At 38.7% G+C, this 18,481-nt stretch overlaps 1 protein-coding gene across 1 annotated transcript; it reads left to right on the forward strand.

Annotated features, from left to right (window-relative positions):
- The first annotated feature begins 1,266 nt into the window (after positions 1-1,266).
- LOC141340419 (uncharacterized) lies at positions 1,267-17,647 on the forward strand. The gene is made up of 2 exons (XM_073845382.1): positions 1,267-1,792; positions 15,644-17,647. Exons 1-2 carry the CDS (start codon positions 1,360-1,362, stop codon positions 17,197-17,199), a joined length of 1,989 nt encoding a protein of 662 aa, XP_073701483.1. The 5' UTR covers positions 1,267-1,359; the 3' UTR covers positions 17,200-17,647.
- Positions 17,648-18,481: the final 834 nt, after the last annotated feature.

Genomic DNA, 18,481 nt, shown 5'->3' on the forward strand with positions numbered 1-18,481 from the left:
AACACAGTATTCAAGGGATGTGAGCAGTTCGTTTTAAATGAATATATTTCTCTTTAGGAGTGTGTGAATATGAATGTGAAATGATGGTAAGTGTCATCTTTTGTCTTTATTGGCTGTTGATGTTTCTGCCTCATTTCTTTAATTGGTGTCTTTGTTTCTGATCAATATCTGAGTTAAATATGAATGCAGAGGCTGAAGGTGAGACTTTCCCTGATCTCTGTGATAATGAGTCTATAGTTCTGCTGATTGGATTAGAGTCGCTGAAAATCTGGACAAATTCCTGTAACTGCTTACATCCTTTGCATATTTTATCTTCTAATGAAGATCCTGAAATCTGTCTAAAACTCCAGTGATTGAGTGTTTTAGTCAGTCTGGATGACTGCAGCGACACACAGAAACATCTCAATCAAGAGTCTCCTGATCTTCTCTTCTGAGTTTACTACAGGTCTAATCTGGATGTTGCAGGTATTTTGGTGTTTTGGTTTCAAAACTTGTAACTTCACTAAAATCATAACACTGATAGTAGGCTACACAATTATACTTTTAAATGAATGCACTTCTAGAGATTGAGTTTCTAGTAAAGCAGGTATTGTATCTTATATTTATAAACTGAACTGATCACTGTTAAAAGGGAAGATGAGGAGTAACAGTGAAAAATGTTGATATGGTTTTTGCCAATTAAAGATGCAGAAAAGGTCATAATCAAGTTTAATAAAGGAATAGCAGAGAGGATGGGAAAATGAAATCAAGATTAGACACATTTCTCGGTTCAATCTAAAGTTAGAAACAAATGTTTTTGTACTTGTTCATCCTGTAGGGACTCAGTTAAACTGTAGATTGAGGTTGGGGCATTGTGGGTTAAATACTTTCTTGTATATTGTAGGAAAGCATAGTATTCTCTTTTTTTCTCCTTTAATATTCACAAAGACTGTTGATGCTGATTAAATACCATTATGCGAGTCTTAATTTGAAGTCATTTTCATTTATTTGTGCAGATCGGCTTAAAAAAAAAAAAAGAAATAGCGCACCTTGTAGACACACAAAGTCATTCCCCGTAATATCCTTTCGGCGCTTCACACTCCAGTCCAGCGGGTGGCACTAACACACACACTTCTGTTTGACAAACACCATTAAACCTAAGAAGAAGAAGATTAGTTTCACTGCGCTCTGTTGTTTTGTTGCGATTCGGTTTTAGTTCAGTCTGTGAGAAATGTAGTTTCTGTAAACAGAAAAATACCGTTTTTGAATCAGGTCAGTAAATATCTGTAATATCCTCATCCTCACAGCTGTGACTAGGTTTGGAAGCGAGCAGGAATATCTGGAGAAGTATGAGCTGAACTGAGATCTGCTGCTGTGAAGATGTTTGTTAAAGTGGAGAGTGAGGAGAACACGAGTGAACTAGAAACCTGGAGAATAAAACAGGAACCAGAACATTTGAGAATAAAACAAGAGGAACCAGAACCTTTGAGAATAAAACAAGAGGAACAAGAACCTTTGAGAATAAAACAAGAGGAACCAGAACCTTTGAGAATAAAACAAGAGGAACCAGAACCTTTGAGAATAAAACATGAGGAACCAGAACCTTTGAGAATAAAACAAGAGGAACCAGAACCTTTGAGAATAAACCTGGAGGAACCAGAACCTTTGAGAATAAAACAAGAGGAACCAGAACCTTTGAGAATAAAACTGGAGGAACCAGAACCTTTGAGAATAAAACAAGAGGAACCAGAACCTTTGGGAATAAAACAAGAGGAACCAGAACTTTTGAGAATAAAACATGAGGAACAAGAAGGTTGGTTTTTAATCTTCATTTCATCTTTAATGATTGTTTGTGGTACATCAGGCTTTCAAAGCTTTAATAATACTGACGCAATTAAAATGGAATATATCATATTACATATATATACATAGCCTATATATATATATATATTTATTTATTTTAGATTATATTACATTTTATTTGGATGGTCCCCCTAGTCTATTGACTAGGAGCAACTTTGCAACTACATGTCAACTAACACTCTTTAGATTATTAGTAAACTTAGATTAAGGTGAGGCTAGGTAGTAGATTCACATACTTGCAAAGTTACATATCAGTTTGTCTTTTGGTGAACCTTCAAAGTAGAGTGTTTGAATATATTTAGCATAATACTAATAATAATTACTGCTAGCTGACATGCAGTTGCAGAGTTAGTTCTCAAAAACTGTCTAAGACTGTGACTTATAAAACTTAAGTCATAACTATGAGGAGATAATCATAGTCTTAAAAGCTATAACCACAAATAAGTAAATATTATAATACATTAAAACAGTTCTTATTTATACTCTTGAGATGATACAACATACTATAAGTTTTTTTTATAATGCATTATGCATCCAATATAATGCACTAAGAACACTAAGAATGCACGTGTTTCAAAGAAAGTGTTACTCAATTCTTTTATGAACAGATCAAACAAGGCTGATGCTGGAACAGTAGTGTTAACTATAGTCATAGTGGTGCGGCAGAAATAGTCCAACATTAGTTCGTACAACATTTTAGGAGAGAAATTCAAGCACTTTTCAATGACTTTTAAGTATTTCATACAACTATTTACAGTACTTTATACCTCTAAAATCCAGTTTAAATTATATTTTTAATGGGACCAAACACAATATATATCAAAATAATGTTTTTGTGATAATTTTTTTATGTAAAATAACCAGTAGATGGCAGCAGAGGCGCACTTATTGATTCATTAGTCATTAATTTTGACTACCTTTATATTTTGAAATGATAAAATAACTATTTTAAAACAACACTTCATCAAAAAACTTTTTTTGTGTGTATAGTAAGAAAAGTCTCAAGACGCCAAACTTTTCTTCACTTTGCGACTGAATCGCACATCAATTATAATCACTTAAGTTGTTGGTCAGTTGATAATGGTACATGTTGTAAGAGTAGAATATAAACATTTTCTATATGAAAATTAGATTTTCATTTCACTAATGTCAATGAAAGTAAATTTTGCATGTCTCCTAACTCAAGTTCAGTGCTTCGTTGTCAAATGTGTCTTACAAAGAAATAGACGTAATATTTTTCAGTAACTGCGCTTATAAATTCAAAATAGTAGTAATTATATGATTGACTTTTTATGCACTTTTAAGCATCCTATGATGATGCTAAAAAGTGCATTATTTTGTGTATTTGTTGTGATGCAATGTGTTTATGCAGTTTGAGGTTTAAAAAACATGTTATTTTCCACATACTGAACATTATTGTTGCTCTTCTCTGCCCTCCCTTTTTGAAACGCTTTGATTTTTACAAAACACGTTGTTGATGGAAACCGAGGTGTTCTCTGATTGGCCAGCTATCTGTGCTTTGTGATTGGCCTGGTCTGGAATTCATGGCAGCTTTGATGAGTAGCGTCTTGCTGCAGCCTGCGGTGGACATCCAACCCCGCCCACATCCAAGTGTGACGCCACAGGCCACGCCCATGTTCAAACACGTCACACATCCAACATATTAAATAGTATTAACATATATTAAAATAGAGATAATATGATTAGCAATGTTCACATTTGTGGACATATCTTTAGAGAATTAGATGAAAATGAAAATATGCTAAGTGTTACTTTTACAATAACAAAACTTAATTGTCCGTCTAATCTGATCTTGTCTAAGCTATGTCAAAATCGATTATAATAAACGTGAATTTATGTCATTACACAAACAAATAGGGTAAGGTTTAAATGTTTTATTACCAATTACCATTTTCCTAACTTTAATCAACCAAAGCAAGCGTTTTACCGGCTGTTCGAATGTAATTAGTTGTAATTTGTATTATTTAATGCAAACTGTTTTGTTTACATCCCCGATACAACATACTTCCGCTATTCTTGCACATGCAACATCGGGATTCTTTTTTTTAAAAATTATTTTATTAAAGAATAATTGGACATTACAAATAGAAATCCAGATACACAAAATACAAGCTTAATCTGTATACAGTAATACAATATGTATTAAGAGGGGAAACTAATACCATAGAGAAAAAAAAAAAAACTTATAAAAAGTAAATAAATAAACAAAAACTAAATTAAAACCTAGAAACAACTAAACAATAGTTCAAATTTTCTTCCTTTTCCCTTACATATACAAAAATTATATTGTGGGAGCATAACCAGAAAATTTTTTTTTCTGTGAAATGTAACAACAAATGTATTCATTTGTTTTAAAGACTTTTTAAAAACTTCTATTTCTAATAAAAATAAATTACATTTTGGTATGCATTTAGCAAATTTCTGTTTATGATTATAATATTTGCCTTGCAAAATGACACAAGTCTTCCTCATGTGTGTTTTCAGAAAATGCAGGTATTATCAATGTCCATGAATTTAGAAAGAGCTACTTTACATTGATAAATTTCGTGAAGTATTTTGAAATGCACCGCTTTAAGGCTACCGATGGGGAGGGGAGTCACACGATGACGCATTGACGTGGGCGTGGTGTCTGACGTCACACATGGATGTGGGCGGGGTTGGATGTCCACCGCAGGCTGCAGCGAGCCCTACTTGGCTTTGATTGGCCAAGGCCCGCCCGCCCATAAGGCCGTTTGACAGACATGTCAAACAACCAATCACAGTTCGTTTCGTTCAGCGTCACGTTTCGGTGCGTGGAAATGCCCCCACAACGACAGACGGGCATGCAACAGTCAGTCACTGAAATAACCAGCATTGAAAGTTAAATAAGTAGAGGGAGAACAAGCAGTAAGTCAGTAATTTGTTTGTGAGCATCATAAATGTGTATAACAACAATGGCATCTGCATAAGCACATTTTAGCAAAACACAGAGTAAATCAGTCTGCGCTTTGTTTCCCAGCGGACCGAAAAATAAACGCAACACTCACGTCTCCTGGACATCCGATCTAATTCAACGAATCAGATGACGACTTCGACATTCCTGAAGTGTTTCCAGTACTGAATTCTTTAAATATGAAAATGTACTTAGAGGCCGTCAGTCATAAGCGCAGACTGTTAATGCAACATTGTGATTGGCCCACTTTATAGCCTTAACCCTTTGTGAACATCTGGCGTTGTGAGGTGCTCTCCCAGGTTCAGGAAACAGTCCTCTGTAAAATGCGCATTACACACTCGAATATTTGCCTTTCACTGTTCCAGAACAGTGTTGTAAATATAACTTAAAACACTGATTTCTAGTTGTTTTTGTATTTGAAAGGCCAAACAAAGAATGTATAGTTTTGCAATGAAACGGACTGCGTCTCCACAACATGGCGCTGCAAAACTAGTACAGCCGGTAAAGTCACGCCTTTTTTCTTTTCATATTCATATTTATATGGGTGGTGTTACGCACATTTACTCAACCGGTGACGTGGACAAGTGGGGGTGTGTTTGAACGAGCCATTTCAGGGAGTTGTGGCTTAAAGGTCCCATATTGTACACATTTCTGGTGGTTTATTTAAGTTGTTGATGTCCTTAAGAATATATATTCAGGAGCCTTTCTTCTGATTGGCCTGTTGTTTTCTGAGTGACACACAGCCAGGCCAACCTTAAGTAACTACGGTCATGTATGCTGTAGCCTAGCCCAGAGCTTGCTGTGGCTTGGTAATACTCAACAGGATATTTCAGAATGATCATTAATGTTTTCCCCTTTCACAATGAGCGCTGATTCCGGAAAATTACGGGTATGAGTGCTGTGTGAACAAAAGCCAGAACCAAATGCCATAAAGGCAGTGTTGCACTGATGATCTCACATCCAAATGTAGGGCTGGGCGGTATACCTTTTCATACCGAATACCGGTGTTTTTTTTTTTTTAATGATATTAATTTTTCAAATACCCCAATACCGGTGAGTGTGTGCGTACAAAGCGCTGGGAACACGTATGTTGACGCAAACAGAAACCGCAGCTTGCACGTGCTTGTCTGAAGCAACACATCTGAGGTGTGGACGTATTTCAGTATATCTGAGAAAGACCCAGGGTTAGCGATTTGCAAAACTTGTAATGCCGAAATTTCAAGAGGGGGTGTGTCTGCAGAGATGAGAGCAGAGATCGGCGCATTGTGCGCAGACAGTAGCTTTCAGTGAGAGAAAAACAATGGCTTTACGTTGGTGTTACGTCGCAATATTTTAAAGATATTTCTTTTCTATATACTGTATTTTTATTAATATTTATGCTTTAAAGCCAATGGATATCACACAAGCAACGTGGAAACTGATCAATATGTTAAAGTGAAAGTAAAAACTGACTTTCAGCATCTGATGTGCATTCTTTCAGACAATGAGAGACGATTATACTTCATATGCTGATATTAATTTAGTCCCTTAATATTTTTCTTGTGCCCCGAACATGGTGGGAAAAATAAATAAAAAAGAAACGTATTTTGTGTAAGGTTTGTTTTTGAAAGTCTTAAATAAAGCTCTTAATTTCCATTGATGACTGTAGTCTTATTAGGGGGTTATGAAAGTCATAATTATGATTTCAGGTGGTCTAAAATGTGGGGACTGAAAGACAAGAATTGCGATGAAACTTCAAAAGGCTATCCATTGAATAAAAAGTGCTGCACGTTTCAAAATAATTTGTTGCGCTACTTTGTATACCACCATTCTGACAGCGCCTCCTGCTGGAAGAGAAACGTGTAGAGTTGTAAATGTGAACTTGTGAAGAATGCACAATAAAGTGTTGTGTATTTTGACTGCAAATCATGAATTCTGATTTCTTCACCTCATTACAATTATGAGTGCCACTGTCACTTCTTTGTGAACAGCAGCATTTTGTGAGACCAATCAAACCTGGGTTAATACTAGTCCGGTCAATGTAAGCCAATATACTGCAGTAATTATTCTCTAATTTATTAGGATATGTGGTTAACACCTAATCATGCATGAAAAAAAATAATAATACAGTCATATACCGTGATACCGTATAATTTTGAAAAATACCGTGATATAAATTTTTGGTCATACCGCCCAGCTCTATCCAAATGTCACATGTTTTTATTTGATGTGTGTAGAGCACGCATAGATTCCGGAAAACAACTGTGAATGAACCAAATTAAACAATTCCGGAACAAATCATGGAACACATTAGAGGGCTGCATTGGGATTAGGACCCAACGCAAATCTCGCCGGAGCGGGCGGTTTGAACTTTGCTGCGTGCGGGAATGGGCCGCTAAAAAAAAAAACACTGCGGGATCGGACAAAAAGCAAAGCACAGACCGATTCGCAGATTGGAAAGACGATACATCCGTTGCTTCAGTGCCAAAGCCGGTGGATAATGAAATGACTGAATATCTCAGCTCCCGGCTCTCTGATAACCCAGACCCAGGCAGCGTGCTTTAGAGCCCTGCATTTGCGCCCGAGCACGTCGGGGCCCGACTTTTTTTTTTGCCCCTAGGGCCGGGCTTCGGGCCAATTTTCACGTCATAACTTGCACGCATATCGGGCTTCGGGCCTGCTTTAGAAAAAAAAAAAAAAATTTAATGAGATTTAATGCGTGCGGTCCCCGGAAGAGCCAGTGATGCCTAACTCGCGCATAGCAGAGTATGAGTGGAGCGGTGTGATTTTGAATCTTTAAAAGTCGGAGCCTCATGGTTTTCACACTCTCCAAGAGCGCTCCACCACCGCTCCATCATGCACAATTCATGCCAATGGTCCGTAATATAACTGCACATTAACCCTCATGTGGTGTTCAAAATCCTATTACACCTATGGTGTTCCCAGTCAAAAATGACAGGCCTATAAAAAATAGCTTATAAATCATTTAACCACATTTTCACCCAATCTTGGATTCAATCTTTTTGTCAACTTGTTTTCTGTCAATTAGGACTGGTTTTATATTTCTATTTGCATCTAATTAATTGTGGGCCTCATTTATCTGAGAGTAGGCATCTAATTTTTTAAGTAAAAAAATGAGAACATCACAGTTCCAAAACAAAATGTCATAATATTTTGTCTGGAAGGTGTGATGAAACGAGAACATGAAAGAGAGATTCTTTTGAAGCAGGGTCACTGCAGTCACAGCCAGTTTGTGCGTGAGTGTGAGTTTAGGTGTGTGAGTGTGTGTTCGAATGTGGTAATGTCAGATTGATGAATGGATATTAGATTTAAAAAAATTATCACTGTGAAAAAGAATGTTTCTTTCAGAAAATAGTTTGTGTGTGTGTGTGGCATACATGTATCCATGCATGCACATGTCCAATGGCTCTATGTCTGCAAGCACACATATACATATGTGAACATGATAAACATGCTCCTGACAACTAAATTTTTCAATAATTTTCAGTCTCCCCCATTCACTTTCAATGACTAGGAGCTCAGATAAATGACTCCTACAATTAAACTGTTTGAAAATTGAATACAAAACCAGTCCTAATTGAAAGAAAACAAGTTGATAAAAAGATTGAATCCAATTTTGGGGGATCATATAGCATAACAAGTGATTTATAAGCTATTTTGTGTAGGCCTGTCATTTTTGACCAGGAACACCACAAGTGTGACTCTGTGTCATTTTGTACAAAATAAAAGAATTTCAAAAGAAATTTCCTGGTTAAACATTAAAGTAGACTAGTGTGATCAACAGTGCAATTTATTTTCATATTTTTCTCAATATTGCCAAAATTATTAACAAATAATGCTTTTTTCACTCAAAAACTGAGGTGCATAAGCTCGGATAAATGACTCCTACAATTAAACTGTTTGAAAATTGAATACAAAACCAGTCCTAATTGAAAGAAAACAAGTTGATAAAACGATTGAATCCAATTTTTGGGGGTAATATAGCATAACAAGGGATTTATAAGCTATTTTGTGTAGGCCTGTCATTTTTGACCGGGAACACCATAGGTGTAACAAGGTGAAAAAAACAACACAAAAAAATAAATAAATAAAAAATTTGGACAAGTTGTTATAGTCTCTGTGAACAAAGTCACTAAGTTTCAGTTCAATGCGATAACATTAACTATTATTTTCAGGAAAAAGAAAATCTTCTCCAGTCAAAAATGACATGAACACCACATGAGGGTTAAGCAGGAAATCATATGTTAAACATGTTTAGCTAGCGTGATAGAGATGGATTACTCAAATCAGAAATAATGTGATGTGTAGGTAAAATAACTGACGAAAACGTATTATTTTCATTACAAACTTTGCACTGGATAAAGCAGCAATACTCTTTTAATGCTGACAATTATTAGCTGTGGTCAGAACAAATATTGCACACTAGTGTTTGAAACTCTCCTGTTATTTTATTTTATTATATTTTATGAACAGGACTGTTACATTTCAAACATACTGAATTATATACAAAACATACTGACGCGGAGCGGTGTTTCTGATATCAGTGAGCGAGGAGTGGAGCTGGAGCGGAGCGATTATTAAATGCAAGGAGTGCGGGGGGAAATTGTTGCTGCCCCACTCCGCTCACATACTCTGCGCAGCACAGAGATTTCCAGCCACGTGGTAAAGTTGTGTTTTTGAAGTTTTCTATATTATTATTTATTCTTTATATTAGTGTTGTCACGATACTGGAATTTCTAACTTCGATACGATACCTTGAAAAAATATTGATATTTGATACTATTTTCGATACCACAGAGAAAAAAACTGCCACAATATTAAGGAGGTAAATTTATTTTTTAATTTAAAGATAAATATAGTCTAGAACATGACAATGAGGTATGCATTTGTACACTGCTACAGCCCTGTTCAGCTTCTTAGCTTCATTTGAGTTAGAGCTTCATACTTTATTCGCTGTTCAAATACAACTGGTAGTGTAGGTCGTAAACTTTTTTTTTCTTTTTAACCCACACATTTAAAATTAACTAAACTATCTGAATAATCTTAGAGTTTAAGTTAATGGTAAAAGATATTTGTTAGTTAACATGAATAAACAATGAAAAATACTTTCAAAACATTTATTAATCTTAGTTAACAGTTAATTTAAAGGTTGTATCAGCGATTTCTAGCCTTAAACATAAAGTGTCAATTTCAGCTGAACTTTCTTCACGATCCGCTCGCTGCCTGACCTATAAATTGTCTGTGAAAAAAACGCGTCCAAGGCTGACCAGAGAGACTCGTTTTTTTCACAGACAATTTATGGGGCAGGCAGCGAGCGGATCGTGAAGAAAGTTCAGCTGAAATTGACACTTTATGTTTTAGGCTAGAAATCGCTGATCACAACCTTTAAACTATAATTTACTAATACATTAATTAAAATCCAAAGTTATATCTGTTAATATTTTTTATTGGACCAGAGCTTACACATCTGTTGTATTTTTATTACCTACCATTATCAAAGATTCAAATATTCTGTAACAAATGCATTGCTCATCGTTCATAAATGCTGGTTAATAGATTAACATTATTTGATGAACAGATTTTAATGCCGGATTCATCAACGGATTAATCAACGATCAACGCAAGCAAACATGCGTGCATCACACACGAAAACAATGTTAAGTTGCTCACTGGTTCGACATTAAGACAAATAGCAGAATTTAAGTAATGATTTTTTATTTTAAATAAGCGCAGTTAATTAACATTTGACCGCAGTTAAAGTATTTACTCGTCCAGGATTCCTCAATCTGATTAAATTAACGAACTACAGTAAGAAACGGGATAACACTCAAATTAGCAACAATAATAGGCAATATTATTTAATGATTCAGTAATTTTAAAATGAGAACAGTTCTTCTTTATAAAAAATCCGGGTGTCTGTCTTTCAGGTGCTTTGCGAAATTAGTGGTGTTAGCGCCTTTTGTTAGCACTGCTCTGTAGCAACTCTTACATATTGGCTTGCTTGTGTACTTCGACTTTCCATGTTCATTTGTTTCATATCCGAAATATTTCTAGATAGCACTCCTGCTGTGTTCTTTATCAAACAAAGCCGGACGCGGGGTGAGACGAGACAGGCACTGCAGTCACGTGTGGTGTTTGTCAACTCACCTTTGTGAAGAAGTGAAAGTGACAGCTCGGCTATTATCGATACTTCGGGAAATTATTATTGGTATCGTTCAGATATTTCAGTATCAATATTTATCGATATTTCTGACAACACTACTTTATATATTTGTTCATTATTCATTTACTTTACCACTGCGACTTTGTATGTTCCGGTTTTGTGCAGCACAGCTGCCTGCCCTGTTCAAAATGCCTTTGTTCTGAGATGGTGATAATAAACTTTAAATGTATAAACTTTTATTGATGTTTGTTTTATATCTGGATTGCATTGTAGACTAGTCAAGTGTTGATTTGATATATAGGTTAAATTGAGTAAACTCACTGTGGACCACATACCGCCTGGATATCTATGTCACAAAACTAAAACTTACATTTAAAAAACAAACAAACAAAAAACTCCAAACATTTCTCTAAATTGTTCAGATAAAAAAACGAAACGACAAAACATAAACTTTCTATTAAATACAAATTCTGGTCTATTTTAATCTCTGTAACAGTATAAGCTGTTTGGCGGAAATAAAGATGGGCTTCGGGTCGGACTCGGGACAAAAATTTTGATAAGCTGTCGGACAAAGACCGGGCTACAGCCTGTGCGTCTCGGGCCAGGGCCGGGCTAGGGCTTAGATTTAAGGCCCGTGCAGGGTTCTAGCGTGCTTCCATGGTGGAAGTTCAACAAAGAGCGCTATCAAAGCTGGCACGTTTTATCTTTAGTATTCCCGCATCCAGTGCGCCTTCAGAGCGGGCCTTTAGTGTCTGTCGGCGCAAATTGGAAGAGAGACGCACGGGATTGGGACCGCAGTCAATCAGCAACATTCTCTTCCTCCACAGCAATTTCACGAGTTCGCACTTACATATAATAAACAGCGTAAAAGTTAAAGCAACACTAAGTAACTTTCCCTCAACGCTCAACGCTACAGGTTGGAAGGGGAATTGTCCATTACCGCTGTCTTAAATAATTTAGCCTACCGTCGTTTCACATGCACGTTATTTGTTTGAAGGCTATCCAGGACCGGCTTTTTGACAAGGTAGAGAATGTTGTATGACTTTATGAAAGTATGAAAACCTTTTGTGAAGCCTGCCCTAAAGCAGGTCGCATTTGTAGTCTTATTTGAACTAAAAAACCGCGACCCGACAACCCAAACTTACATAGTGCTGTTATGGCCGATAGAGGGTCGCAAAGCGAACACGAAAGTGCCATTTCACCGTTATGAGTTGATGCGCATAAGGGGAATAAGTGGGGGGCTCCAGCGGGGGCGGCGCAGCTGTGGCAGTGGGGGAAAAGAGGTGAGAGGACCCGCTGGAGTGGGACACAGAGGGGATGGTTGAAGCGGGCTAGAGATCAAGTGGACGGGAGTGGGCTGGCGTTAAAATGGGTTGACTGACTAGGGTTTGGTGGTTTCCTTGATGAAGGAGCTTTCTGCTCGGATGTAGCTCTTGAAAGCTTCTGATGACCAGCGGCTAAGTGCTTGGTTCTGCTGTAGGGAGAAGCCTTTTTGAGCGGCTGTGGCTGCTGCGCCTATACGGAAAGAATGGCTGGAAAAGTTGTCAGCTGGGGTACCAGAGAGAAGCAAGACAGACTTAAGGTGCTTTTGGAACCAGAAGTGTGTGGTGGGGCGGTTGAAGTCGTCTGTAAAGAGAGGGTCGGAGCTGGAGGAAGGCTAGGAGGGTTTGAAATCGTTGGAGGGGTGATTGAAGGTTTAAAATATAGATGAAGTGGCCTTTCTTTGTTTGATCTGTCTTACTTTGTTTTATGAAGTAAGAGATGGTTTCACCGTCTAGCACTGCTAGGTCGGAGATAGTTGGGTGGATGGGTGGTTTGAAGCCAGATGTAATGGCGAGCTCAGAGCATCTGAGGAAACCAAAGAAAGCCAGGATAAACATGGCGTCTAATGTGCAGGCAGTGAGGATGGAATGGTAACCTTTACGGAGGGTGGAGATGCAGTTGGTCAAAATTTTTAAGGTGATAGGTTATCTGGGGTCTGGGCGGTTGGGCTGGGTTTTTTTGGATACCTTTGATGAGAAGGGAGGTCTGCGAATTGGTTATATGGGATGAAGGTGAGCCATATAACAGTTTGTGGAAAAACTGGATTCTGCTTAGGTATCCTTTAATGGAGCTGGCTTGGAGGTTTTTATTGGAGTTGAGATGAGAGATAAATAAGCAGGGAAAAATCAGGCAAAGGCAAACTATAGGCAGAGGGGAAATGTTTAAAACATTTCCATGCTGTAAGATAGGATTGGAGAGTCCTAGGGGAGACAGTTTGGAGAATGGAATTGATGGAGGCTTCAAGGAGGGGTCTCAGAGGGTGGTTTACGGGAATATCAGTTCTGAATAAGGAGGAACTGGGGTTGGGGACGGGTCTGCCTCTGGTGCCAGCGATCTGAATTTCTGCCAGAATCTGGGTTCTGATGGAGTTGGGTACCGGGGGAGGTTCCTGCACTAGAGCATTTGGACATGCTGGAAGGGGCGTGGCTGAGGCTAATGAGAAGGAAAAGCGGGTCTGAGGAGGAGGAAAGGTGGCTACCGGGACTGTAAGTGGAGGTAAGTCTGCGCTGCGGCCGTCTCCTGGGACGGAAAAAAGAGGAGGAAAGAGAGGGAGAATGGCGAGCATCGGAGTCTGCGAGATTAGAGGCGGGCTTGCGCTAGGGACGGCTCCTGGGGCGGAGAAAAATAAAGAAGAGAAGAGAGGGGGTATGGGGGGCACCGGTGCTTGTGCCATGAGCAGGGGAATGCTCGTGCTATGATTGGACGGCGGTGCTGCGGGCCATGGGAGGGGAATGGAGTTAAGAGAATGGTGGGGCAAAAGCTGCGGACGGGAATTAGCCGCCGGTGTGGGCGAGTTCGTGCTACCGCGGCGGCTTGTAGAGGCCTGTTCTCCGCCGGCATGAGCAGCAAGCTTCCGCTTGGAAGATCGAGAAGGAGGGCAGTGGCTGGCGACTGCGGCGTTCGGGGCGTGGCCCAAGCTCTGTGATGGCTTTTTGCTGCGTCCTGGCGTAGAGTAGGGAGCCCTGTGCGTGCTCTGAGTGAGGCCCTGGAGGGAGGGGTGGACTTTGATTTCTCCTTCGGTTGGAGAGATGCGTAGAGGCCGTGGAGATCCGCTTTGGAGGAACAGTGTTGGAGGACGACGCCGGAGCTGGCGAGCACCTTGCGGAGCCCAGCTATAGTCCATTTCCCCTTGGCTGCGGCTGAGGAGAGGGCTGTAGCGTAAGAGGACGCTGGGGAAGATGCCTAACGCCTGGAAGGTGGTGGAGATGGCGTGATCTGGCGCCTTGGAGTGTAAGCAGCGGCTGCCAGGAGGGCATGCGGCCCCGCGATGCAGCCACAGGCTTGGTTGTTGGATCCTGCGGACGGCTGGTGGTATGAGCGGCGACCTAATAATTGCAAAACTGCTGTTTTCATGTAGTTTATCATTGTATTTTTTTGCAAAGCAGTCTATTTTTATGTGCCGTGTGATGGTGCAACATTTTTAATAAAAAATGAAATTATATTCAAATGTATTGTGTGTTTTGTCTTTCTGTGTTCTCATAGGCTAGCTACTTTCAGACATGCTTTCTGCACATTTACACCAGGACCATTCAAGCCTATGGAATACTTCAATAGCCAAAATCTAAGTACTTGAAGTCTAAAGAAATGCACGGTAGCCCAGGCTACTCTTCATCTTCCCTAACAGTGCGTCAGAATACCTGCAGGCCAAGGAAAGAAACAAACATGAATCTCTTGAATAATAGCAATACAAATACTTTTTTTCCCCTGTGGGACGGGAGAAGACACTAAATCAATGCATCTCTTATCGTGCGGGAATAAATTCAAAGAGTTTTGCGGGTGCAGGCGGGAGTGGAAATACATATTGCGAGAGTGTAACACACAAGTTGCGGGAGCGGGCAGTAATAGTCAGAATGGTAATGGTCAGAAATTCGGCAGGGGCGACGGGAGTGGGATAAAGAAAACAGTCCTGCGCAGGATTCTAGAACACATTATCCGTGTATTTTCCGGAATGGCTGTGTGAAAGAGGCTGAAGTTGACGTAACACTGGTCTCTTATATTTACGTTGTTCGAAAGCCTGTGCAATGATGTAGTTTTGACATCTATCGACTGAACAGGGTTTTCATACTTGTTTTTGTGTTGTTGCTGCTTAGCAATGAAATGGACGCAATGTTGTCGGGGTTTGACAAAAGGAGGGTGGGACGGTGGTTGGTATTCGGGGTGGTGACTAAAGGTGGTGACTGAGTAGATCGGACGTCACATTTTTACAGAAGTCACTGCGTCTTGTGAAAAGGAACAGCTACTTTAAGCAGGCTGTGTGCAGTTTACTGTGGATTGAAACTTATATGGTAGTTACATAGCCCCTAGACCTCAGTTATCATGAAAAAAGCCAGAAAATTTAGATTTTGACAATATGGGACCTTCAACTTTTATAATATATATCTCTTTGGTTTTGAGACTTTAGGCTTTGCAGCTTCACAAATCTTATTTAATGCACAAACAGCTTGTAACACTCCAAAGGAAACCGCGTCATATGCCCCTTTAAATTTTTTTTGTTATTGATATCCCACACACCATTTCTACCAAATCTGCTTCTGGCGCCACCATCTGTAGGACTTATTGGCACTACTCTCAAATGTTAGTTTTTCATGTTTTTCAGCTTATAACAAGTTACTGAAAATGAACCCTTCTTACTTTTATTTCAGAGTTGATTAAAGAAAAAGAGGAGAATGAAGAATCAAGTCAAGTTGAGGAGAAAAATCATTTTAAAACTGGAGAAAGACCTTTGAGTTACTCTCAAGCCAAACAGAAAGATTTAAAGAAAAGAAGAGCAGAGAAATGTTCCACCTGCACTCAGTGTGGAAAAAGTTTCACAAGAAAAACAGATCTTGAGCGCCACATGAAAATTCATACTGAAGAAAAACCATTTACTTGTGATCAATGTGGGAAGAGTTTTTCACGCTCATCAAGCCTTAAGGAGCACATAAACATCCACACTAGAGAGAAGCACACATGTGATCAATGTGGTAAAGTGTATTTAGCAGCTTTAGGTCTGAGTAATCACTTAAAAGTTCATACAAAGGTAAAGCCACATTCATGCCATTTGTGTGGTAAGAATTTTTGGCATCTACAGAGTTTGCAAGTATATGAGAATATTAATACTGGTGTGAGAGAATCCATGTGTTCCAAGTGTGAAAAGATTTCTACTTCAGTAACTTATTTAAAACTGCATAAGTTGATCCACACTGGAGAGAAATCCTATGAGTGTTCACACTGCAACAAGAGATTTAGTCGGTCAGGGGACCTGAAAATACACGAGAGGATCCACACTGGAGAGAAACCTTATGAGTGTTCACACTGCAACAAGAGATTTAGTCAGTCAGTACGTTTGAAAACACATGAGAGGATCCACACTGGAGAGAAACCTTATAAATGCTCACACTGCAAAAAGAGATTTAGTCAGTCAGTACATTTGAAAATACACGAGAGGATTCACACTGGAGAGAAACCTTATGAGTGTTCACACTGCAACAAGAGATTTAGTCGGTCAGGGGACCTGAAAATACACGAGAGGATCCACACTGGAGAGAAACCTTATGAGTGTTCACACTGCAACAAGAGATTTAGTCTGTCAGTACGTTTGAAAACACATGAGAGGATCCACACTGGAGAGAAACCTTATAAGTGTTCACACTGCAAAAAGAGATTTAGTCAGTCAGTAAATTTGAAAACGCATGAGAGGATCCACAATGGAGAGAAACCTTATGAGTGTTCACACTGCAAGAAGAGATTTAGTCGGTCAGTACATTTGAAAACACATGAGAGGATCCACACTGGAGAGAAACCTTATAAGTGTTCACACTGCAACAAAAGATTTAATCGATCATCATGTCTAAAAATACATGAGAGGATCCACACTGAAGAGAAACCTTATGAGTGTTCACACTGCAACAAGAGATTTAATCAATCATCATGTCTAAAAATACATGAGAGGATCCACACTGAAGAGAAACCTTATGAGTGTTCACACTGCAACAAGAGATTTAATCGATCATCATGTCTAAAAATACATGAGAGGATCCACACTGAAGAGAAACCTTATGAGTGTTCACACTGCAACAAGAGATTTAATCAATCATCATATCTGAAAATACATGAGATGATCCACACTGGAGAGAAACCTTATGAGTGTTCACACTGCAACAAGAGATTTAGTCGGTCAGTACATTTGAAAACACATGAGAGGATCCACACTGGATAGAGACCTTATAAGTGTTCACACTGCAACAAGAGATTTAGTCAGTCATCAGATCTGAAAATACATGAGAGGATTCACCCTGGAAAATAACCATATCATTGCACTGCACATGAGATGCATTTTATTCAATTATCTGCTATACACAGTCATGCAGAATATCTCTGGCAGATTTACACATACTGGTCTGGCATGTACTGTATATGTATACTCATCACTACTGGTAAATTAGAAGGAGAGAGATCAATCTCATTAGTTTTCACTTTTACTTTAAGTAGTTAATGATCATTTTGCTTTGAGCCATTATTAAATGTTACTTTTTTATTAATACATTATCTTTACTTTTTATATTTTATTAACAACATTTGTGGTCAACTGATGTATTTGCATAAGAAAAATAATTTTAGCTTTAATAGTTGAAAGCCAACTAAATAAAGCTTTTAAATCGAATTGAATTAAAAGTCTTTATTGTCTTTGTATTTTTTCATCATAAAGTGAAATTAGTAGCATTGCTTCTGACTAGTGTTAGAAAACATGTACCACAGACAGTTGTAATTTTAAACATTGAAATATATATATATATATATATATATATATATATATATATAGGCCTATTTAGGGGGCATGGGGAGGTACAAAATCTGGGGAGTGTATTTGAGGGTGGGGTGGGGGGACGTTTGAATTCCAGCTTCTTAAGAAGATATTCGTGAATCCGGCCCCAGGTCAGGGAAATGGGACAGCCATGGTAGAAGCTTTATTCTGTGCCCAGTGACACAATTTTTGTGTTGATTTTAATGTTTGTTTTGGATCATCGTCCTGCTGGAAGATGCAACCATGGCCCATTATAAGATTTCGAACAGAGGCCGTCAGGTTTTGTTTTTTTATTTGCTGGTATTTGATAGAATTCATGAAGTAATGTGTCTAAACAAGATGTACAGGGTCTACAGAAAAATAGGTCCACAACATTAAAGACCCAGCATTATTTTTAATTGGGGGCATGGGGTACTTTTTATCCCTGTCTGCACCAAAATCATCTGGAGGGTTAGCTGCAAAAAAAGCACATTTTTAGTTCCATCTGACCATAGAAGCCAGTCCTGTTTGAAGCTCCAATCATGTCTGACAAGTGAATACACTGGAGTTTGTTTTTGGGAAAGCCAGGAGGATTTGTTCTTGAAACCCTCTTGAACAACATGTGGTGATGTAGGGGCTGTTTTATCTTTTTTTTAGGCTTTCTGACCCCAAGACTCAACAATTCTCTGCAATTCTCCAACTGTGATCCTTGGAGAGT

Source organism: Garra rufa, chromosome 1 (assembly GCF_049309525.1).
Source record: "Garra rufa chromosome 1, GarRuf1.0, whole genome shotgun sequence".
Taxonomy (NCBI): Eukaryota; Metazoa; Chordata; class Actinopteri; order Cypriniformes; family Cyprinidae; genus Garra; species Garra rufa.